The sequence below is a fragment of the Lepisma saccharinum genome, chromosome 11, assembly GCF_977018435.1.
Source record: "Lepisma saccharinum chromosome 11, izLepSacc3.1, whole genome shotgun sequence".
Taxonomy (NCBI): Eukaryota; Metazoa; Arthropoda; class Insecta; order Zygentoma; family Lepismatidae; genus Lepisma; species Lepisma saccharinum.
The window spans coordinates 52,735,543-52,757,696 of record NC_139239.1 but is presented as its reverse complement, the minus strand read 5'-3'; the positions used below and the strand labels follow the sequence as shown (position 1 = coordinate 52,757,696).

The 22,154-nt window shown below is 37.0% G+C and overlaps 1 protein-coding gene across 1 annotated transcript in view; it reads left to right on the top strand.

Annotated features, from left to right (window-relative positions):
- Nucleotides 1-15,821, top strand: part of LOC145995031 (uncharacterized) — a 60,241-nt gene extending 44,420 nt beyond the window's left edge. Inside the window, exon 4 of the mRNA XM_083131564.1 lies at nucleotides 15,195-15,821. Within this exon, the coding sequence (XP_082987690.1) occupies nucleotides 15,195-15,821 (627 nt within the window). The remainder of the gene's footprint in view (nucleotides 1-15,194) is intronic.
- Nucleotides 15,822-22,154: the final 6,333 nt, after the last annotated feature.

Below are 22,154 nucleotides of genomic sequence, written 5' to 3'. Positions count from 1 at the left end.
CGTTTATTGAATTTTGCATTTCATTATTTTTTCATTGGTACAATACTCGTATTACTTTAAAAAGTTACGGTACAATAGTAAGCTTCAGAAATTTTAGAAAAATTAAATTGAAAAGTTTTTTTGATTCCTCAGCAGTAACTATTGACTCAACACAAAGTCATTTTACGTTTTTCTTTCTTCAAACTGTACAGATCAATCAAATCGTCTAAGACCCGCTATTGCGGCGCAATTACCGCACATGCCATCATGCCCAACGTCAAGATTTGCGGTATGGCTTCATAACAAAAATGTAGTAACTGAACTTAATAATGTGTTATTTTTAGTCTTCTTTAAGTTGGGGGGCAGGCCCCCCTGGCCCCTCCAGAACTCCGCCTATGGCGAGGAAGCGACAGAACAGTTGAAGCCTCTACCGAGAAGTTCGTTCTGACAGCGGAGTTGTGATTGTGCAAAAATAACACTAAAAGAAACTTTACTTAAAATCTGTGGGTTTCAAGATAAAATAAATATTGTAAATTTTAATTTTAATTAGGGTTATATAAGTTTTTGATCTAGTATTGAAAACAGGTTATAGGTTTAATTAGGAAAAATAATGTCAAAGAAAAATAAAAAAGTGAACTTTAGAAATCCACAATGTCTGACGTAGTTTGTTGTTCAAGTAGAAGTAAATTTAAAGATCTAATTATAAAATGTATTGAATGCGAGAAATTGTTTCATATTGAATGCGCAGAGTTAATGACTCCTATAAGAGCAGGAATGGATTTCAAATGTAACACTTGCTTGGAAAAGGGAGATTCTCCACAGATGCCAAATTGGTTCATGCTTTTCTTGCATGAAAGAAAGAAAGAGAAATTGGAGGAAGAAGAAAAAGAAAAAAGAGAGATTGGAAGATGAAAGGAAAATACTAGAAAGAGAGGAGAATCGAGCAAAAGAGAAATTGGAGGAAGAAGAAAAAAGAAAGTAAGAGAGATTGGAATATGAATGGAAAATACTAGAAAGAGAGGAGAAGCGAGCAAAAGAGAAATTGGAGGAAGAAGAAAAAGAAAGAAAGAGAAATTGGAAGATGAAAGGAAAATACTAGAAAGAGAGGAGAAACGAGCGAAAGAGAAAATGGAGGAATAAGAAAAAGAAAGCAAGAGAAATTGGAGATGAAAGGATGGATAGAAATGATAAGAACTGAATGCAAGGAAAACAAAGATGAATTAAAATTTCTTATAGAGGATAGCCGTAAGGAAACCCAAACTGAATTTGTTAAATTTGGACAAGAGCTTCGAAAAGAGGTAGAAGAACAAAGGAAAGAGGACCATGATAAAGTACAGAAAGATAAAGAAAGGAAGATGAGGCTTAGGGAAGCCAAAGACGCAGAATTAGTTGGTTTGATGGGTAAATTAACTGTAGAAACCAACAAATTGGAAGCAGAAATAGGAAATGAAAAGGAATTAAATGAAAAAAATAGAATCTCTAATTTTGAAATTTGGACAACTAACCTTGCAAAGAGATAGCCAAAGAGGAAGAGAGAGAAGAGAAGTGCCTATGATTCCAAGGCTGGAGCACAAAATAAGTTTTAAAGAAAGAGATAGTGTTTCGTCCTGTCAATCAGTCTCTTCTGACGAATCAGAACCGATCTCAAGAAGCAAGTCCAAGCGGATGAGAATAACTCTTAATTCTTCTAGTGGTCACTCGGTTGACAACTACCAAGTAGATTTAGTTAAGAAGAAATCTTCCGATACATTTAAAAGAAACTTCCGTATGTCTGATGTAAATTTTTTGGCAAGTTTCCTGGTGAGATAAATACAGTTTCGGCAGAGATATATATTGAAGATTTATACAGTTATATGGACATGATGAATATTCCACCAACATACAGGCTGATTTTATTACCTACTCTTATGACCGGCAAAGCTAAGTCTTGGTATATAGCTAACGAACGTAAGTGGAAATCATTTGAACACTTCTGTTCAGCTTTCCGGAAACAATATGCTTCCACCGAGGCTAAACAACGCGAAATACATAACCTACGAAATAAGAGATACTATCGTTCATTAGGAATGTCCCTAGAAGAATACTCATGGAAAATTTATGGTACCTATTGTAATTTGGTAGAGAATGTCGATCAAGAGAAAGTTCTGAATTTGATTATTAGTCAACTATCTATCAGGATTAGACAGTTAGTTTTAACCAGAAATTCGAAAACTGTTGATCAACTAATATATTTTCTTAGTCGATACGAAGCTTCTGAACAACTTGACTCTAATAGAAATGAAACATTCAGATCTGAAGAGGGCAGGTAACCTCGAGTGAAGCAAAGTCAATTAGTAAATTCTCCGACTAACCACCGAGATGATAGAAGAGGTGGATACAGAAGGAATAATTCATTCCAACAAATACGATATTATAATAATAGAAATCAAACTTATAATCAAAGAAGAGAGAATAATAATAATAGAGGTAATAGTAGCCATAGTGACCAAGGCAATAGAACTTGCAGTGAAAATGAAAGAAATAGAAGACCTTGGCGATCCTTTAGAGATCAAAATAATACATCTCCTCGTAGTTACAATAGAAACAGAACAGATGGAAATTGGAGAACTAAAGAATGTTCTACTCAAACTGAGAATAGTGATGCAAATCCTTGTAGTCCTATCTTAATTGATCCTACTATACCACACAGATCTTGCGATGGGTGGAATTAGATTACTTTTGTATTGTAGGTATTAAACATTTTGTATATGAAACCTTCATTATTGTTAATAAGTTGTTATATGTTTGGATTGAATTTTTGAAATGTAGTTCTGTTTGAAAAAACAAATGACTAATGATATGCCCTAACGGGAATGAATACAATTAGCAAGACCTTGTATTAGAGAGTAAGAAAGATCAGAAATTTCATAATGGTCTAGCCATGAGGTGTTAACATTGATTTATATATTCAAGTTAAAGGTTTGAGGTTATATTTGAGTTATGATTTGATAATGAATTCCTAATTTAAAGGAAATTAGATGTTGATAATTATTATAAAGAAAAGAATATGCAAAGTATTACTATGAAACCAATTTCTGATTTTCTTATTTGTTCATTTACGTTAATCAGAAAAGTGATGTTGAAATATTATATAAAATATGAGTAACAGAAAACATTTAATGATAATTAGGTAAAGAAAGTTCTTCGTGAAGGCTGTAAGTCTTAATAATTTACTATTGATTTGTATACAAGTGATATTATCAAATGTTTAAAAAACAAAGTTAATATATTAAGGTAATGCTCATATTGGAAAATTGAAGTTAATTGGTAGAGAAATTATATATTAAATGAAATTGCTTTGAATATGCATTCATAAAAATTTGAAATATATGATATAAAGAAAATTTCCTCCATTCCTCATTTTGTAAATTTTCTTTGCTTTCGAGGAGGAGAACATGTTACGGCTTTATTATGTATTTATTACTATTATTATTATTATTATTATTATTTTTTACGGCTTTATTCTTATGAAAAATGTTGAAAAATGTAACGCGGTTGTATTACGCATTTAATGTTCCGTCAATCAGTGCTCAGATGAAGAGAGCGTTTAACCTGTACATAACCGTTTGGATCAACGGATTACTGTAACTTGTAAATTAAACATTCTATTCTTTGTGAAGCAAGATAAAAGAAAGAAACATATTACGACTCAACTTTTAAAATTATATAATGATAAAAGAACTTATGTATAAATTACAGTAAACCCTCTTTAACACAAATCTCGAGGGAAAAATCAAGAGTTGGTGTTAAAAGAATTCGTGCTAACCGGGGATTTTAAGTTTTGTTTGCAGATCTATGCCTGTCTGCTTCCTCTTGGCCATGACTCCCGTCTTACTGCTTGCAACTTGATGTTACTCGTACTGGCTACGTTTTAAAGAATAGAAAAACACATCTCAACACACAACTGAATTTGTTGGTTAAATACGTAGAAGCTCATTGTTGACGCGATGATCGCGATTGTCGAGCAATTGCACCCAAGTTTTAATCTTGATGTTACTCGTACTGGCTATGTTTTAAAGAATAGAAAAACACATTTGAACACATTGTTGATCTGAATCTGTTGGTTACAATACTGTATAAGTTGACTGTTGACAAGATGATAGAGATTGTTGAGCCATTTCTTACATACCTAACAGAGGAACGACAGAAAAAAATATGAAAAACTTTGAAAGTTCGTGTTAAATGAGATTTAATGAAGCAACGAACTAAGAAACAGTTCGTAATTCGTTGCTACCGAAATTCGCGTTAACCGGTAAAACTTTCTAAAAGATATAATACATCTCTGCCGGGACCAACATTTTGTTCATGTTAACCTAGTGTTCGTCTTAAGCGAGTTTGTGTTAACGAGGGTTTACTGTATTTAAAAGAATGTAAAGCTGTAAGTCCAATAAAACTTTGTTGAGTTGAGTTGACTTGTAAATTATAAATTCTATTCTTTGTGAAGCAAGATAAAAGGAAGAAACATATTATGACTCAACTTTTAAAATTGTATAATGATAAAAGAACTTATGTATTAATTATTTAAAAGAATGTAACTCCATTATGATATGAAAAATATGTAATCGCCGGGGGTTGGAGAGGAAACCCTAGGGTATAAAAGCGAAGATTTTGAGATATATTGGTCACTTCCTGTGTTTAATAGGAAGTATGTCACCTGTGTTTAACAGGTTTTAGGGACTACTCGTCTGTGTTTAATAGGTCTGAGCTTACCTGTGTTTAACAATCTATAGATACTACTCTTCTGTTTTGAATAGAGAGTAGAAGACCTGTGTTTAACAGGTCTGAGGTTTAACTCTTCCTGTGTTGAATAGGAAGAAGACAACCTGTGTTGAACAGGTCAACTTTTCATTCCCTGTGTTGAACAGGATTTGGCTGGATGTCAAAACTTCCAAACCAAAAAACTAGTAAATTCTAAACTTCAAAGGAAGGTTTACTCGTGCTACCTTCATTTGGTGCAAAGGTACATAAACCTTAAACTTAAAACTCAGCTAGCTTATCTACAGGGTAGGGTTCTTTGTAGACAACGAAACCAGACAGGATGCCTTCCAATGGAGACGTTTAAACGAATATATTATTTAAACACAGGATACATGGAGTAAGAATATTTACATGATAAGCTACTTTCTTCTATGCTTTTTATTATTTTATTTTCTCTATTTGTATATTCTTCTATCTGGACTTCCTTTGTTGTGGGTAGATCTGGATCGGACTTCCTTCTTAATGGACGGTCTGGATCGGGACTTCCTTCTCAATGGACGGTCTGGATAGGGACTTCCTTCTTAATGAACGTTCTGGATCTGGACTTCCTTCTTGTCTTCTTTGTGAACTTCCCTCTGGATTTATTTAGGTTTTGACTATTAACGAATTCCTTTATCAACTTTTTCCTTTAAGCTTTGGGAATAATACTAATATCCTCCCTCGGGGCTGCAATTGGAACGCGCCACCACTAACTAGGTACAACAGAGTGTATACTTGGTGCAGCCGATTGACATGCGCATCCAAGTAGGTGCTACGGTTAAACCGCGCAACCAAAAAGTGCTGTGGGGCGTCGATCGGAACGCGCTCGCCACTGATGTAAACAAAATTTCCGCTACGGGAATGGTAAATCAACCAAACAGATGCAATATCTGTTCAAAGACACAAACTTGTATCAGTGCTTTGACTTCCTTAATTTTCATATTAACTTACATGTGATCATTGATTTGATTTATAAGATATATATATTAATTTACTTCTTTCATATTTATTCTTTGTCTTCTTATAATATATTCTATTGTTTTTCATCTTTCCAATTTGCTTTGTTCTTATTTATAAAGTTATTCCCATATATTATGCCAGTTCTTAATCTTGCACGCCTGGTGCTGCCATCTCTATTCGTCTTTGGCAAACTATTCACATTACTTGGTCCTATTGGGTACGTAACACTCGTCAATCCCGTCTTACTACAAACTGTATGAAATTTGACAAATAAACAGTCAAACCCATCTATGGTGTTCAGTGTTTCCATGATACAGAGATGGCTTCAATGAAGGTCTCAAGAGTCTTAGGCCCGACGGAAAGAGCCTTGGGTAACAACTAACTAAAAGGAACGTAACAGTTGTCAAGGGATTTCTTTAGAGTTCGAACATTATATTTGGGGACTTTATTTAGCGATATGGAATGTGAACGTTTCGGCGCAGAACATGGGAAAAGAGAAGCTGGAAAAGAGTAAATATCGAGGGATCCTATGAAAGTATTGAAGTCCCATTAAATTATTATTCTTGCAAGCCTGCAAAGTAATGGATATAAAAATTGTCTTTCTCGCTTCGGTCGCAATGTTGCGTTACAAAAATGTGTGTCGGGCATTTTCATGAGACGATTGTGAAGAATTATACTGTAGCTGTATTACAAGATAAACAATATTCTCTATATTTATTAATAATTTCTTAAAATATAAAGTTTAGTGTCGGTATACTGCTTAATATAAAGCAGGTGAGTCAGTTTGATTATTTGGTTCTATTAGCAACATTATTCTATTGATTCCCTGTAGGCTATGCTGCAATAGTTGTACTAACTGTGTATTTCATAGTAACGCCTTGCACATTACTTGATAAAACAGGAAAATAAATAGTGTCAAATTCGCATTTCTAACTTGTTGTTGCAGGGTAATTTTGCTTTAGCAAGTGAAATTTGCACTTAAGATGAAATCAATGTAATTATTGCTATGGATTACTAAAAAAATGTAATTACCCCAAGCAGAGGGGTTGAGCTCTTTGAAGGAGGCACCTTATTATATTCTTGTCCCGGCCTTAGGAATTTCTAGCTAGGGTTCTCTAATTTTTCGATCTTAAGTTGTATAAGACTTTGTGTTAAATACCCAAATTGTGGGTTATTGAAATCTTGTTCTCCAACCACAAACACTGTTTAAATAAATATTTATATAATTATGACACTTGAGATTGCTAGCTTTCCGTTATTTTGAAAATTTGAACCATTAACAAATATGGACAGTTTAACAGGCTATTGTATTAAAATAAAATGAATTATTACGTATTCACCAAAATATTTTGAGGGCTAATGCATCCATGGTCTAGCTGGGGGATGGAAACCTCTATTTAAGGAGGTCGGGCAGATCAAGTATCGTGTTCAATAAAGCTTAAAAAAACGTTACTTTCAGTAGACACGCTATCGTAATTAAATACTTCATGTGGATTACCACACGATTTGGGGGGACGCATGACGTTATTTGGGGGGGATTGCTCCATTGCCCTTGGGGGGATGGGCACCCCTGCATCTCTTGCATAGTAAAGAGCAGATAACTCTGTAGATAATTTGACAACTGTACGGTAAAACTGAAAAGCGTTTCATAGATGAAGGACTGAAGTCAGAGTTTAAGATGACATATTACTAACTTAGAAATTTTTCATGGATATTATTTTCAAAATCTACAAACTGTACACAGCGGGGAGACCTTTCCTATATCTGCTACATCAAGTGTCTCACCGGTAAGCATGCTGAATACACCATGTTTTTTCTCAAAAAGAAGAAAGAAATGTGGAGCGGGGGGTTCGGTACCCCTTGACCATTCCCTGGATACGCCCCTGCTAGTACTGTGTGATTTGCACAGCGGAATGTTGGTGCACTCATTTTAATGTATTGTAAAATTTATTACAAAAGTTTACACTTTCATTAAGAATAATCATATACTCATTACACAAAGTAATAGAAAATTCTACTTAAAAGCAATCGAAAAATGTTGGTCGAATTGCACCTTTGGACAAAAATGTTCACTACTATGTGAGAAAAATGTACAAATCGTTGAGGAAACGCAGTTATATCTAACTGCAGAAGTCACCCCCCCCCCACAAAAAAAACTTGCGTAAATCCTTGGATGTTGTCCCTCCAGGGCAACCTCAAATGTTTTGACTGGCATATTGATAGTTTTTTTTGGGGGGGGTTGTTATATTTTCGAGTGGGTGCCCATAAATTGTTTGCGGCTTCAAGGAGTGTCTAACTTCGTAAAATAGAAAACAAAGCAAAAAAATATCTACGTCATAACATGAAAATGATTAGGACGAGTCCAATAATTGTCTGGATTCGATTCCCTGTATAGACACATTGTACAGTCACGGACACTTCTGAGTTGTAAAGATTCCTTTAAGAGTCAATGTTATTGTTACAACCCAGAAGTGTCCGTGACTGTACAATATTACAGACCTATAGATAAGTCCGGAATAGCCTATCTGAGCATGAAGCAGACTTTAATTTTAAAATATTTTATCAAGTACCTGTATTTAGAAAATTCACGGATCCTGCTAAAGAAATTGCCTGGGAGGGCAAAGTGCTCTCAAAAATTTTATACTGAAAATAGGATTCAAGTGTCTTAGTTAAAGATTTGGTAGGAAATATTTTTTGGAATGAGATTGTAAGTTTGTAACGTACTAACTAACTAACTAACTCCCTAGCCTTCTTAAACCCGAAGGTTCATGGCTGCAGCAACAGAGGCCTTCCATCTGTCCCTATCTTGAGCAAGTTCTATATACTCTTTTCCATCCCTACCGATTTCCTTTAGGTCCATCTCAACGTTGTCCCTCCATCTTCGTCATGGTCTTCTTACAGGTCTCTTACCATCAGGTTTCCCAACAAGAATCCTGTAAACTCCTCTTTCCTCCCATTGGTGCCACATGTCCTGCCCACCTAAGTCTTCTTGATTTAATCATTCTAATAATATCTGGACATGAATACAAATTATGTAGTTCTAAATTATGTAACCTTCTCCACTCACCTGTCTCCTCATCCCTTTTAGGTCCAAATATTTTCCTAAGGATCTTATTTTCAAATACTCTCAATTTATGTTCCTCTTTCAATGTAAGGGACCAAGTTTCACACCCATATAATACTGCAGGCAAAATTACTGTTTTGTATATTTTAACTTTTAGTTTCTTAGATATTAAACGAGAAGACAAAAGTTTATGAAGAGAGAAGTAACATGCATTTCCTGAATTAAGCCTACTTTTTATTTCCTCTTTAATATCATTTTCATTTGTTAATATTACTCCTAAGTATTTGAATTTGGAAAGTGGTTCAAACGAGTTGTTATCAATAATTAGATTTTGATTATTACCTAACACTTGGTTTCGGCCTGTAAGCATATATATTTAGTTTTCTCTTTGTTAACTTCCAAACCTATCTCTTTAGCAGTTTTGGAAAATATTTTAGCATTATTCTTAATTGTATTCACATCATCCCCCAGTAAGTCTACATCATCTGCATATGCTAACAACTGAGTCACACCATTTAATTTTAGTCCTTCTTTAGTTTCTCTTACCTTCCTAACAGCATATTCTAAGGCAAAATTAAAGAGCAATGGAGATAATGCATCTCCTTGTTTTAACCCATCATGAATTGTAAATTTGTCAGACATATTAATACCCACACGAATTTTACTTTCTGTTTCACTGGTGCATATTTTTATCATACTAACAAGCTTCTTAGGTATTCCAAACTCTACTAATATATTATATAATTTATCTATTTTGACCGAATCATATGCTTTTTTGAAATCAATGTATAGCAGATGGACATTTTGATTATATTCCCACTTTTTTTCAAGTGTCTGTCTGATGTGAAAAATTTGATCTGTAGTTGATCTGTTACGTTTAAATCCACATTGATAATCACCTATAATGTCATTAGCATATGGGGTTAGTCTTGTTAAAAGAATGTTAGATAATATTTTATATGTTGTTGAGAGTAGAGAAATTCCACGGTAATTATTGCAGTTCATTTTATCACCTTTTTTAAACACAGGAACAATTATGGATTCTTTCCACTGTTGAGGGATTTCTTCTTTATTCCATATTAAACAAATTAATTTATGAATTTCACATATTAATGAATTTCCACCATATTTAATTAACTCAGCTGGTATTAAATCAATGCCAGATGCTTTGTTATTTTTTAACCTTTTAATAGCATCTTTAACTTCAGTCAGGTTAGGTTTTGGAACTAAAGGTTCTGCTGTGTGGACTTCATTAACTTCTGATTTATCTTCTACATGGACATTTAAAAGGTCATTAAAGTAGTTCTTCCATCTATTTAGAATATCGCTTGGGTCAGCTAGAAAATCACCGTCTTTATCTTTTATCAAGTTTACTTTAGGTTGCCACCCCTTTCTAAACTCATTTACACCTTTATATAAATCTCAGATATTTTTATTTTTGCTGTTTGTTTCAATTTAGTTAATTTTGCTTTTCAAGTAATCTCTTTTTTACTTCTAAACGTGCAGTTAACTTCTCGCTTTATTCTATTATAATTGTTTAGATTTGTATCATCAGAGTTATTTAACCACTTAAGTCTAGCCTGATTTCTTATTTCTATTAGATTATGACATTCATTATCAAACCATGGCTTACTTTTTCTCGGTTTATGGTATCCTATACTTTCTTTAGCTGATTCTATTGCATTACGTATGTGCTCCCAATTCTTATTTACGTCTGTTTCATTTATATTTTCATCATCATTTAAATCCTGCAAAACATCAAATCTATTTGACAGTTTAATTTGGTAATCTTTCTTAATTCTTTCATCAGTAAACTTTCCTGTATCAAATTTTAGAACTTTTAGATTTTGTTGCTTATGATTTATCACTGCGAGTCTTTCTCTTAATTTAGCAATTACTAAATAATGGTCACTGGCACAGTCAGCACCTCTATGTGTACGAACGTCAATTATACTAGTATGCCTTTTCTTATCAATGAGAATATGATCTATCTGATTATGAGTTTTACCATCTGGAGAAGACCAGGTATATTTATGGATATCTTTATGTTTAAAAGTGGTACTTTTGACAATTAAATTCTTTAAGGTTGCAAAAGTAATCAATCTTATACCATTATCATTACTTAATTCATGAAGACTTTCTTTACCAATCGTGGGTTTAAATGTCTCTTCTTTGTCAATCTGTGCATTACAGTCACCTAACAGAATTTTCATATCATACTGAGATTGATTGATTGACTTAGTTTATTTTACTTCGCGTTTTGTGCCTCTTGGCTAATTTGCGAAGATGGCGATGAGTGATGAAATGATGAAATTGATGAATGGACATTCACAAACAACCAAACCCGACCGGGATTCGAACCCGGGACCCTTGGCGTCACAGCGCGATGTGCTAACCACTCGGCCACAGGGTCGGGCGTATCATACTGAGAAAATTTATCAAAGACCTGTTCTAACTCTGTATAAAAATCATCTTTAGTATTATCATCTTTATCTTCCGTTTGTGCATGTATGTTTATTAAAATAATTTTACACCACCTACCCTGTAAAACTGCATATGATATCCTATCATTAATAAATTCTACTGTTTTAAGAGCCGAGATAATTATTTATGAAAAAGCTTGTTCCAAAATTATGATTTTCAGTACCACCATAGAAAAAAGTATAATTTTTAGTTTTACAATTCCCTTCTCCTGGCCACCTAACTTCCTGGACAGCTACATCTAATTTATACTTAACTATCTCATTAACTGTACACTGAAATGCCCCAGGCCGGTAAAGGCTCAGAACATTCCAGGTGCCTAATTTAATATAATTTGTAACGTACAAAGAATATATTATGAACACTTAATGTAGGAGAAAGTTGAACAAAATGGGACGTGCATTTCTGTTCCGCCTAATGGCTACAAGATATGGTGATGCATTTGCGTTTCGTCTAATCAGATTAAAAAGAAAATTATTCTGTGTGAGGGTAAATACCAGGGAAGAAATAGCCTACTTTATTATATGTAATGACAGCATCATGGCATAACCATTTTTAATACTCTATATGTGTACGTATCAGTGTCGTGGTGTGGTTTTCTCAAAAGGGGACTAGGTATGAAAAAAACATTGAATTTGCAAACGAACGTGAACAATAATACATAGTATGTTGAGGTAAAGTTGTGAAAGAAATGTCAGTAAGGATCCGCATGAGATTGATGCGTAATAGTAGAAGCTCACCTTCATTTATACAGGGTGTTTCAGAGCGACCCAGACACTACCATTTTCTCGAGAACGGGAGATCGTTTCAAGTTGAAACAAAAAATACACCACTAAGTTGGGCCCAGAGAATCCGTAGAAAGTATTTGCAACAGCCCGAAAGCCACCCTTTGACCGCCCTTCACACTTTCTCCAGGCTTAGGACTGGCAACGAATGGTTTACTGTCACGCACAATAAGGAATTCGTTGGCGTTGTTAAAGGCTGCTTGGTCAACGAAAAAGGTCCTTTTCTCACAATTGATTGCCAAACCATTGTGTGACAAGAGAAATAGGTCTAACTGAAATGATGATAAGAAAAACGAAAGAGTAATCAGAAACCAATGAACAACGAAAACGAGACGAATAGGTAAAGCACCCCAGTGTGATGCACATTTACCAACTTACAGTAAATGTTCGAAATGTCTTCCCTCGGTCTCAATAAATTTCTGCAGACGGACACTGAAATCATTCTGTGCTGCAATAACTTCTGCCTCACTAATCTGCCTACATGAAGCAACTATGTGCTCGATCATGTCGTCCCTCGTTGTAGGGCGATTTTGGTAAACAATTTCCTTCAGTCGTCCCCAGAGGTAATAATCTAAACATGTTAAGTCTGGTGACCTAGGAGGCCACGGCACAGGACCATCCAGCAACCACGAAACATTGCATTCACCTGATTCCTCGCTGTCAGCTCAAAATGTGCTGGGCAGCCATCTTGTTGTAACCACATGTGTGTTCTGATGTGTAAGGGGACGTTTTCGAGAAGACTGGGCAATTTTTCTTGAAGAAATGTACGGTACACAACACCCGTAAGCATCGCTTGAAAAAAATGAGGTCCAATTATTCGTCCGCCGATGATTCCACACCACACATTAACAGACCATCTACGTTGATGATCAACCTCTTGCATCCACCGTGGGTTTTCGGCGGCCCAGTAATGCATGTTGTGCCAATTTACCTGACCATCACTTTTAAATGTACCCTCGTCAGACCACAACATTTCGTCGAAGAATCGAACATTTGCACTCACTTGAGCTTGAGACCACATGCAAAAGTCTAGCCTGCTTTCAAAATCAGTTCCGTGTAGCTCTTGATGCAAGGACACGTGGTACGGATGAAATCTGTGATCCTTTAAAATCCTTCTCACTGTACTTGCGCTGACACCAGAATCACGAGCAACTTGCCTGATACTCACGTGAGGATTGAGATGGAAGGCTGCAAGTACACCAGCAGACCTCTCATCTCGAACAGGCCGTGCAATGCGTTCATGTTTGTGACTCCTAGAAGGCTGAACATTGCACCTTCTGCGTACACGATCGGCAAGGGTGCGGAAAACGTGTCTTGAACGATGTTCCCGATCCGGATACCTTGCAGCATACACACGAGCAGCAGCAGAACTATTTCGTTGGCACTCACCCAACACCATGAGCATATCAAATGCTTCTTCGTTCGTGAAAGGCATTATTAGTTCACATTCAACAATTTGCCACTGCGAATTAAGTACAGGAATGCACACTACCCGCGAGGAATGCACTGTAGAACGTCCTGAGGTACTGTACCACACAATGCCTTCAACGATGCAACCACTTGTAACAGACAACGGTGCATGAGACCAAGATTGGAGGGGCGTATTCGCGTTATCAGTGGAAGCACACTGGAACCGACTGCTATGCAGGAGAGCTCGTCACACCTCGACCCGTGGTACTTTCCGATTGCCTTTGTTGAACCGGGCAGTGGGAACAGCGTACGTGCAGTCAAATGGAACTGGACGCACCGGCATTTGGCGTACTTTGTAATTTGTCGACTGGGCCATCATGCTGTGTTGTGTACTGCAGCCTACCGAACACGTGGGCTTATGCTTATTCCTACTCATACACAATGGACCTGAAGTTTACTCACTGCATGTTGTACACTCACAGAGGCATGTCCTAATACGAAACCGCAAACCTCACCCGGACGTTCAGTACACTGACGTTACATGTGACGGATGGCATGGTCTGACAATGGTAGCTAACCAGTAACTATTTAGAAACCTTGTCACGAATAAACAGCTGTTCCGCTGGCATTCTTTGTACAAGATCTCATGTACTCTGTCCAGTGTTTGTATTTTCCTATTTACGTACATAATTCCTCACTTTGGAACACCAACTTCAGGGGTCGGAATTGTTTTGGTCGCCATTTTGAAACCGGTCAGTGGATTACAAAATCATGTTCGCATCCTTTTCACGTTTTCTGTGACCTTTAAAACTAGGTATTACTCGACCCCCCTTGCCATTTGAAATTTTCGAGTTCTTCCCTAACTTTAGACCCCCTTTTTTTGGGTCACGCGGATTCATCCGTTTTTAGTCCCGCAGTCATTATGTGGCATATTGTTGGAAAGCTTGTGTCCTTCACTTTCCGAAACTGTTATGGTGATGCACTTATCTTAATTGTTAAGCTCGGTATACTCGATTTGGCTCAACTTCCCTTTCTTGCAAAACCATTTTCTACACGGAAAACGGTAGGTGGTACAGACAAATGTTTCATATGGCAATCGTATTTTTCCCCCGCCTTTCCGAATCTGCATTCCAAACATACCCTTCCCATTTGAAAATCGCACAAACGGGGCATGTGCCCCCCACTAAAAACACAAAGGGTGGCTTTCGGACTGTTGCAAATACTTTCTACGGATTCATTGGGCTCAACTTAGTGGTGCATTTTTTGTTTCAACTTGATACGAATTCCCGTTGTCGAGAAAAAGGTAGTGACTGGGTCGCTCTGAAACACCCTGTATGTGAGTGCAAACCTCCTGGCACCTTTCCGAAAAAAATTCTCGATTACGACATCACAGAAGAACCCTTTTATTTTGCAGTTCAAGCGTACCCTTTTCAATGAAAAACAACGAAAATGTGGAGAGCCTGTATGCGTACTCGCACAGTCTAATACGCACAGAAGTTTTTATGCATTCTAGACAGAAGGAAGTCAGTTCCACTGATTGGTATTGTAGATAGATATTAGGCAACAAAGTTTGTATATCTCGTGGAAAGGCAGAAACTTTCTGATTGCAGTCAGTGTTTTGTTTGAATACTCTGGTATAGCCAGCAAACAGCCACCAATTCATTTTGCAGTTGATCAAAATTAGAGATTTTATTTCCACTCGAAAATGATTGATTAACTTTCACTACATTTTCTTACAGGGATATCCCGGGTGGACAGAACTATTATGCTTTTGGTGCCTTCAGCCCCGTGTTTTGGTCAAGCACGATTGCACAATGGAGAACGTCGAATTACAAGGAAGACACATCACGTCTCTAGATTCCAACCGGAAGAAAGCAGCCTTGTTTTATGCATTAAGCGTATGTGGAAATGATCTCATGGTTATTGTGTCGGCATGGGTACAGTACTTGGAGAAACGGCAAGATGAAATTGACAATATAAACAGTGCCCAGGGTATGGAAGTTTCACTCCAGTTGTCGGTACAGCAAAGAAATGCCCTGGCGAAAATCACGGAGAACGAACGTTACAGAACGAATTCTGAGATAGAGTCTTACATCAGAAAACGCATTTCCACTTACTCTCAGTATTCCGCTTTAATGACCGAAGAAATGATAGATGCTATTTTAAGTCAAGATGAAACTAGATTATTCTACGGAGATTGTAAGTGGTTGTTTCGAAATAAGCTGGAGAAAGCTCTCTCTCGTTTCACTGAACTGGCAACTCTTGATGTTGCTGGTAGGTTACTCGTGGCAAGACAACGCGTCAGGATTATAAATTTTACCAGCCTTGCACAGAGGAAGCGGAGAGGTAGGGTACCAGTACAGTGAAACATAATGCATGTTGCACATAAACCCGGAGACAGGTCAAGACATAAAAATTTCAAGATTCAATGAACAGGCAGTCCCACAGTGAGGTACCTTGCTCGCCAACGGACAAAGTACTCCTACCCGACCTACCCGCCTAATCTTTCAATTGAGCGGTAATAGTGCCCGTCTAGACCGTGTTACATTATTATTATTAATACTTTAGATAAAATGTTAAGTGACAGTGGTAGTTTTCCTATGGCTTGGGTTCATAGTGTTTTGATTGAAGGAACTCCAATTTTGATATGTCTATACGGAACAGGATGAACATAGGAGTAACTTGGTGGGGGCAAGTTGGCCCTAAAATTTGCAGGTTTATTAAAATGTATACTTTAATTGTACTTTTGTTAATCTCTTCGGACCTGAGAAGCAAAATAATTAGTATTTTTTTTATTATTTCTCAAATTTGACAGTTATTTAGCAGAATTGTCCTGGACGCTATTTTTATGGAATTGGAAAGCTTTTGATTCTACCCCCTCCCTAAGTTCGATTCGGCCCCCTCAAAGTTAGGTCCCAAGTTACGCCCATGATATTGAAGAAGACTTGATGTTAGCTTAGAAGATTTGTGTAATATCGTGTGGATAGACTTCAAAATATGAAAGTATGAAGAACGAAAGCTTAGAATCACTCCCCCCTCCTCTCCAGTTCCATCAATTCGAACACTGCTACGCAAGATGCCTAAAACTAACAGTCAGTGGCGGTGATTGGGTGCCAGAACTTGGGGACAAGGACAGCTTACTTTCTGTTGGTAGACGAGGCTTAGCATTAAGAGGCCATAGTGCGAGGCAAAAAGTGACAAAAATTGGAGCAAGGGACAATTGCCGTCCGGCGTCCACGCTCCCCTAATCACTGCCACTACTAACAGTAAATTATTGATTAGGATAAGAGTAAAATTTATGACGCAAAAATAATACAACTGTATTGCACATAGTGCTAGCGAAGTAATTATTCTCCATTAAATTTAATTTTGAAAGATCGAATAATAATGTAGTGTATCAATTGTAATAAAATGTTTAACGAACCATTTTAAAGCAATATTTATTTTCTGACATTTGATGGTATGTTGTCCTTCTATGGGTTACTTGCACATCGTTTTTCTCCTGTACGTAGCCACGAAACTATTGATAATATGTAAACAACAGCGAAAGCAAACCATGTGAAGAATCAAGTGAATGCTCTAGAAGGAGTTAAAGATGTATTTTTCAGATGGATTATCATAACGATTTTTTGAAAGGAGAGAAAATTTCGAAAACTGCTTCTCTGGCGACGGTTAAATGTCCAGCCGAGATCTCCTTGAAACACACACTTCAGTTTAATATAAGGAAGAATAATTTACGTTGTACAAATATATTCATCACCAAAATTCCAAGAACCCAAAAATTTAAGAGCTGCCTGATTAATAGAATTTGTGATATGTACAGGGTGGCTCAATAAGTCACTTAACACCCTCAGTACAAGGCCACTGCAGCGCGCAACATGTAAATGGTGATGACCAATCGTTATCAGGCCAAGAGGGAACCACATTGACGCCACCCACACGGTCGGCGGCCATCTTGATGTCCGCCATCTTGAATTCAACTTCAGAATTTTAAATGGGAAGGGGGTCGTGCGAAAAACAAAATGGGCTAGAATTTCACGAGAAATGCAATGGTGAAGGGTTTTTCGGCGTATCTTTAACCAGTAAAAAGTTATGACTGAATTCTTGTACCAATTTGCTCCTTTTCGAGGTGTTAGAAAAATGCCTTAAAATTTGTTTAGCGCTTCGGTAATGCATCGAGATCAAAGTGACGTGTATGGAGAGACGTTCGCATGCCATTGCACATTATTTTAATCGGATACATCCATGAAGAGCTGTGCATTATGAATGGTTGTCGCGAACAATTTACAGTGTGACGCTTCCATTGAATTAAAAGTCCTTCACAGTGAAAAGGCTAATGTTTATGTTCATAAGGAAGTTCATAAACAGAATATTCGATGATTTTTATGAAATTTGGGGAGTTGAAACTATGCATGGAACTTAGTAACTATGAAAATTTTTAGTCTCATGCGTTTTGTAATTGTTATATTATTCAAAGTCAAAGTTTGCATAAATTGCCCTTCTTGAGCCCGCTTAGCTATACTAAATGTGCTGTAACTCCACCATTATTTCGCCTAGGAAGCTCAAATAAAGCTTATTGTACAGGGAATTGAACAAGCTTGCCAGTGATATATAACAAGCCTACCTTTGGATAAAAACATAATTTGTCACGTGACCTTGACCTTTGACCTTGAATATCTCAAAACATGTCATCACTAAAAATCGTGAAAAAATATATTTGGTCCCTCATGCCATACTATAAAACATATCAAAAATCATTCTGGGACTGCAATGGAATCAGAAGATACAAAATAATATGTATAACTATGTGACTGATAAAAGCCCCATTACATGAACTATGACGAGTCAAAGTCCTTTAACACCCCCTGCAAAATGTAAAGGAGATCCCTTAGCTGTGTGTGTCAAGCGCAAGTCCTCCACATTGTTGACCGCCGTATTGAATTCAACGCAAAAATTTCAAAGGAAAGTGGGTGATGTGATATATTAGAAGCGATATATCACGCAGAGCCTGTCCGTGGCGACCAACCAATGGTAGGAGTGCAACATTGTGTAGTTAGGAAACTGCGGCGTTTGGTTGATTGATTTGTTGTTTTAAGTCCACTTAATGCAAAATAAGGCTAATCGGGACTGAACCTACAGTTTAAGGTGGGATCCGAACCACTTGTGCCTCCACCGGGTATCGATCCAGGGACCCCTTGATTACAAGGCGACGACGCTACCACTGCGCCATCGGGGAGGCCCTGAAACTGCGGCGTGCAAGTTAAAAGTCGTGTTCTGTATTTTTCTTGCGCGGAAAATGTTTTCATAAAGCTCGGCACTTTAAGCTTCATCATAAGATGGGGCAAGACATTTTGAACCTGACTGTCCATGTCCCATAAATTTCCGTCGCCTTCTGCCTGAGTTATTGTGTCTTGGGAAAACAATGGGTGTTAAATTCGAATCAATAATATACAATGTCTCTTTTCTTTGTTGTGGGCGTTCTCCAACATTACGAGTCAGTGGCGGAGATTGGGTTCCAAAACTAGGAGGGCAAGGTGCAAAAAGTGGGGGAGGGGCAAGGGCAGTATACTTTTTCTTGGTAAGGTTTAACATAGTGCGAGGGCAAAAGTAGCAAAAAGCGGGGGTGGGGGGGGGGCAACTGCCACCCTCCCCCAATCGCCGCCACTGTTACGAGTCTGAGCCAGTTTGAGTTCTTATATGCTGCAGTGATATGATAATATATCCTGTGTAGAAATATTCACTATACTATTTCACAGAAGCGTGCGATAAGGAAAGGCGGGGCAAGCGCCGCTTGCGTTCTTTTTTAAAACACTTTTGATATTTAAAGTTCGTGTTTTTCAATGCCTCTATACACATTAGAATGGAATTTATTTACTATAAGATATTTACATTGCAGAATTTTCATTTCCTCTATTTTCTGTTCTTTTGGCTTGAAACATAAACCGGCTACACCCTTGACGACGTTGGGCGATGCGCCACGATTGACCGCGTTTAGAAGAAGAGGACTGCTCGCCTTTCTCCCCGCTTTTCGAGTGACTTATGCAGTTCTTGCATGGACACTGTCCATCCCCGTTTACGAAGAAAAAATGCCGAAGGCAAGCAACACCAAGACCGCATCTGTCTTTGGCAAGGGTGTTGGAAAGAATTCGTCCACACGGCCACAAGTGTTGCTAACTTCCAGAATTTTCTGTGAATCCGTAGTACCACCTAACGCGGTACGATTTTCATGTTTGATACTCTATAGTAATCAACAAATTACATTATGAAGTTAGCCAGTGATCACAAGTCGTATGCTATTTATAAGAAATGAAATCACAGCCGGTACTTGAACATATTCGTCATGTGGTCGGTTACTCGGAAATATGGAGGGCATGTAACACTGCAGGTTATGGTGAAAAGGAAGGTTAATTTAAAACCGTGGGTGCTGCTGTTGCATGTTGTTTTTTACTGTGATATTGTGATGTTTTTTTTCTGTTCTTTGTGTCGTGTTTTTGTACCTGGTGTAAAAGTACATTGAAAATTTCCGCCATGGTTGACATACCAGAAGAGCCATCGATTTGCAGTGCTGCAGGTAAGGCCTTGATTAGGGACCTTCTTTCAAAACCACTCAGTTCGAGAAGATATGGTGTAAAGTTGGAGCTTGTGATTGTGAGTCGAGCGACCGTGTCCTGAACTGTGCACAACCAAACCAACTAAGAAAGATGGGAAAGTTTTCATTAGGCAGTTTAAAACATCTCAGTACAACAATATTATGTGGTAGCAACGATCTTAATAAATTATTTTGTTGGCCATGTGTTTTGTTCAATACAAATTTAGGAACAAGCTACAGTGACTTGAGCAATTTTTATAATGCAGTGCAAAGACATGAGCGTTCCCAGAATCACATCTGCGCTTGCATCCAACTGAAGACAAGTCATGATTCATAATTCTAGCCAAGTAAGAAACCGAAACCCGTTTAAGATCGAAACTTTATGCTAATAGGATGTTTATTATTTTTAGGGTTAAAAAAGAACGTAATTTAATTTACAGTTGCCCTCAAATATCAAGTAAATCATTATTTTCTTCATGGTTGAAATTTACAAGTTTATATCGAGAGGCTTTTTTCTTCTTTATAAACCTGCAGCGAAGATTTAATTTTACGGTATGTATGCACTTCACACACTCAAGCCCGATACTTCACCATTATGCACATTATTGTAGATAGGGATGTGTGTAGGCTTATATTATATTTGAATAGGGTGACCAGACATACTCTTTTTAAGAGTATTATACTCTTTTTGAGGTTCATATACTCTATACTCTTTTCAATTTGCAAAACTCCCCAAATATACTCTTTTCCTTACCATTTAATTCATTATTTTATGCGTAAAAATGCCTTAAAATCCACAGAACGGAAAACGTCAAGATGTCAACAAACGGAAGTATTTACTCCTTGACTCAAGAATTTCCTATGAACAATTTCAAGAGTCATTTTCATATTCCATCAACAAAGCAAAACATATTTCAAATTCATTGGAATTTAATGATAATGATTAGGGCTGAGCCGATACCATTTTGTACCGATACCGATGCTGATACTCTCACCGATACCCACCGATACCGATACTTGAAAATTGCAATAATTAAAATTTGTTCAAAATATTGATCAATATTGGTGTGTAAATATTCTCCTCCAATTATATGCATCAACATATCAAGAAATGTGCTTTAGAATATTCAAGAATTGCATCAGAATATTAAAATAGATATTATGTAGTCACAAAATATAGTTTTTCGTGCATAATTAGTGTAAAATAAAAATGAAGTTTTAATTTTGCATAATTTTCAGGATAATTAGACTCAAGAAGTCGCGCGGGATTTTTGCGGACCCCTTGAAAGACCAAAATGTAAGAAAGTATCGGCTGGTATCGGTAGCTGAATTCGGCTCAGCCCTAATAATGATATTATTGACACTTACTGTGCAATTTCAAAAGCCGTTGAAAAACATATTGAAGAGTGGGGGGGGGGGGAACAATGATGGGTAAGTGGAGGTCAGTGTGCAAAGATTTAGTACAGGCTGGGTCAACTTTAAAAGTGATTGTGCCTCTTATAAAATTCTCGTTTACTCTGCCTGGTACGAATGTTGGTTGTGAAAGACTCTTCAGTGTTATTAAAACTTATTAGGGAGAGGAAAAAAGTACACTCCTGGTGTCAACACTCGAAGTGAAATTCAATGTGGACATGACCTGTGAAGAGTTTGGACTGGCAATGAAGGGCGACTTAAACATACTCAAGAAAGCAAAATCATCCCAGAAGTATGAATGATGGTGCTGCCCATTGGTGAGTAAGTATTTGTAATTAGCTAATTACATTAGACCCATAAGTAATTTGAATCTGTAGAGTGTAGGCCTATTTTATAGAGGCTACAATAGAAGCAATAACAAATAGCCACCTTATTTCCGTTTTCTTTTTATGTTTTTTGCATGCGCACCTTCAACCTATAGACTATACGCTTTTTGGTCAACAAATATCTGGTCACCCTATATTTGAAATTGTTCTAATTAACCAAAACGAAAAATTAACCCATCGCTTGCCTATCACGAAAGGTCACGGCACGCCCCTGCTATTTCACTGTATTAATATATACTGTGTATGTATTATACAAGGAAATAGTTAAATATCGGACACCGCTAATTCTGTCTTTCCCTTCCGGTAGCAGT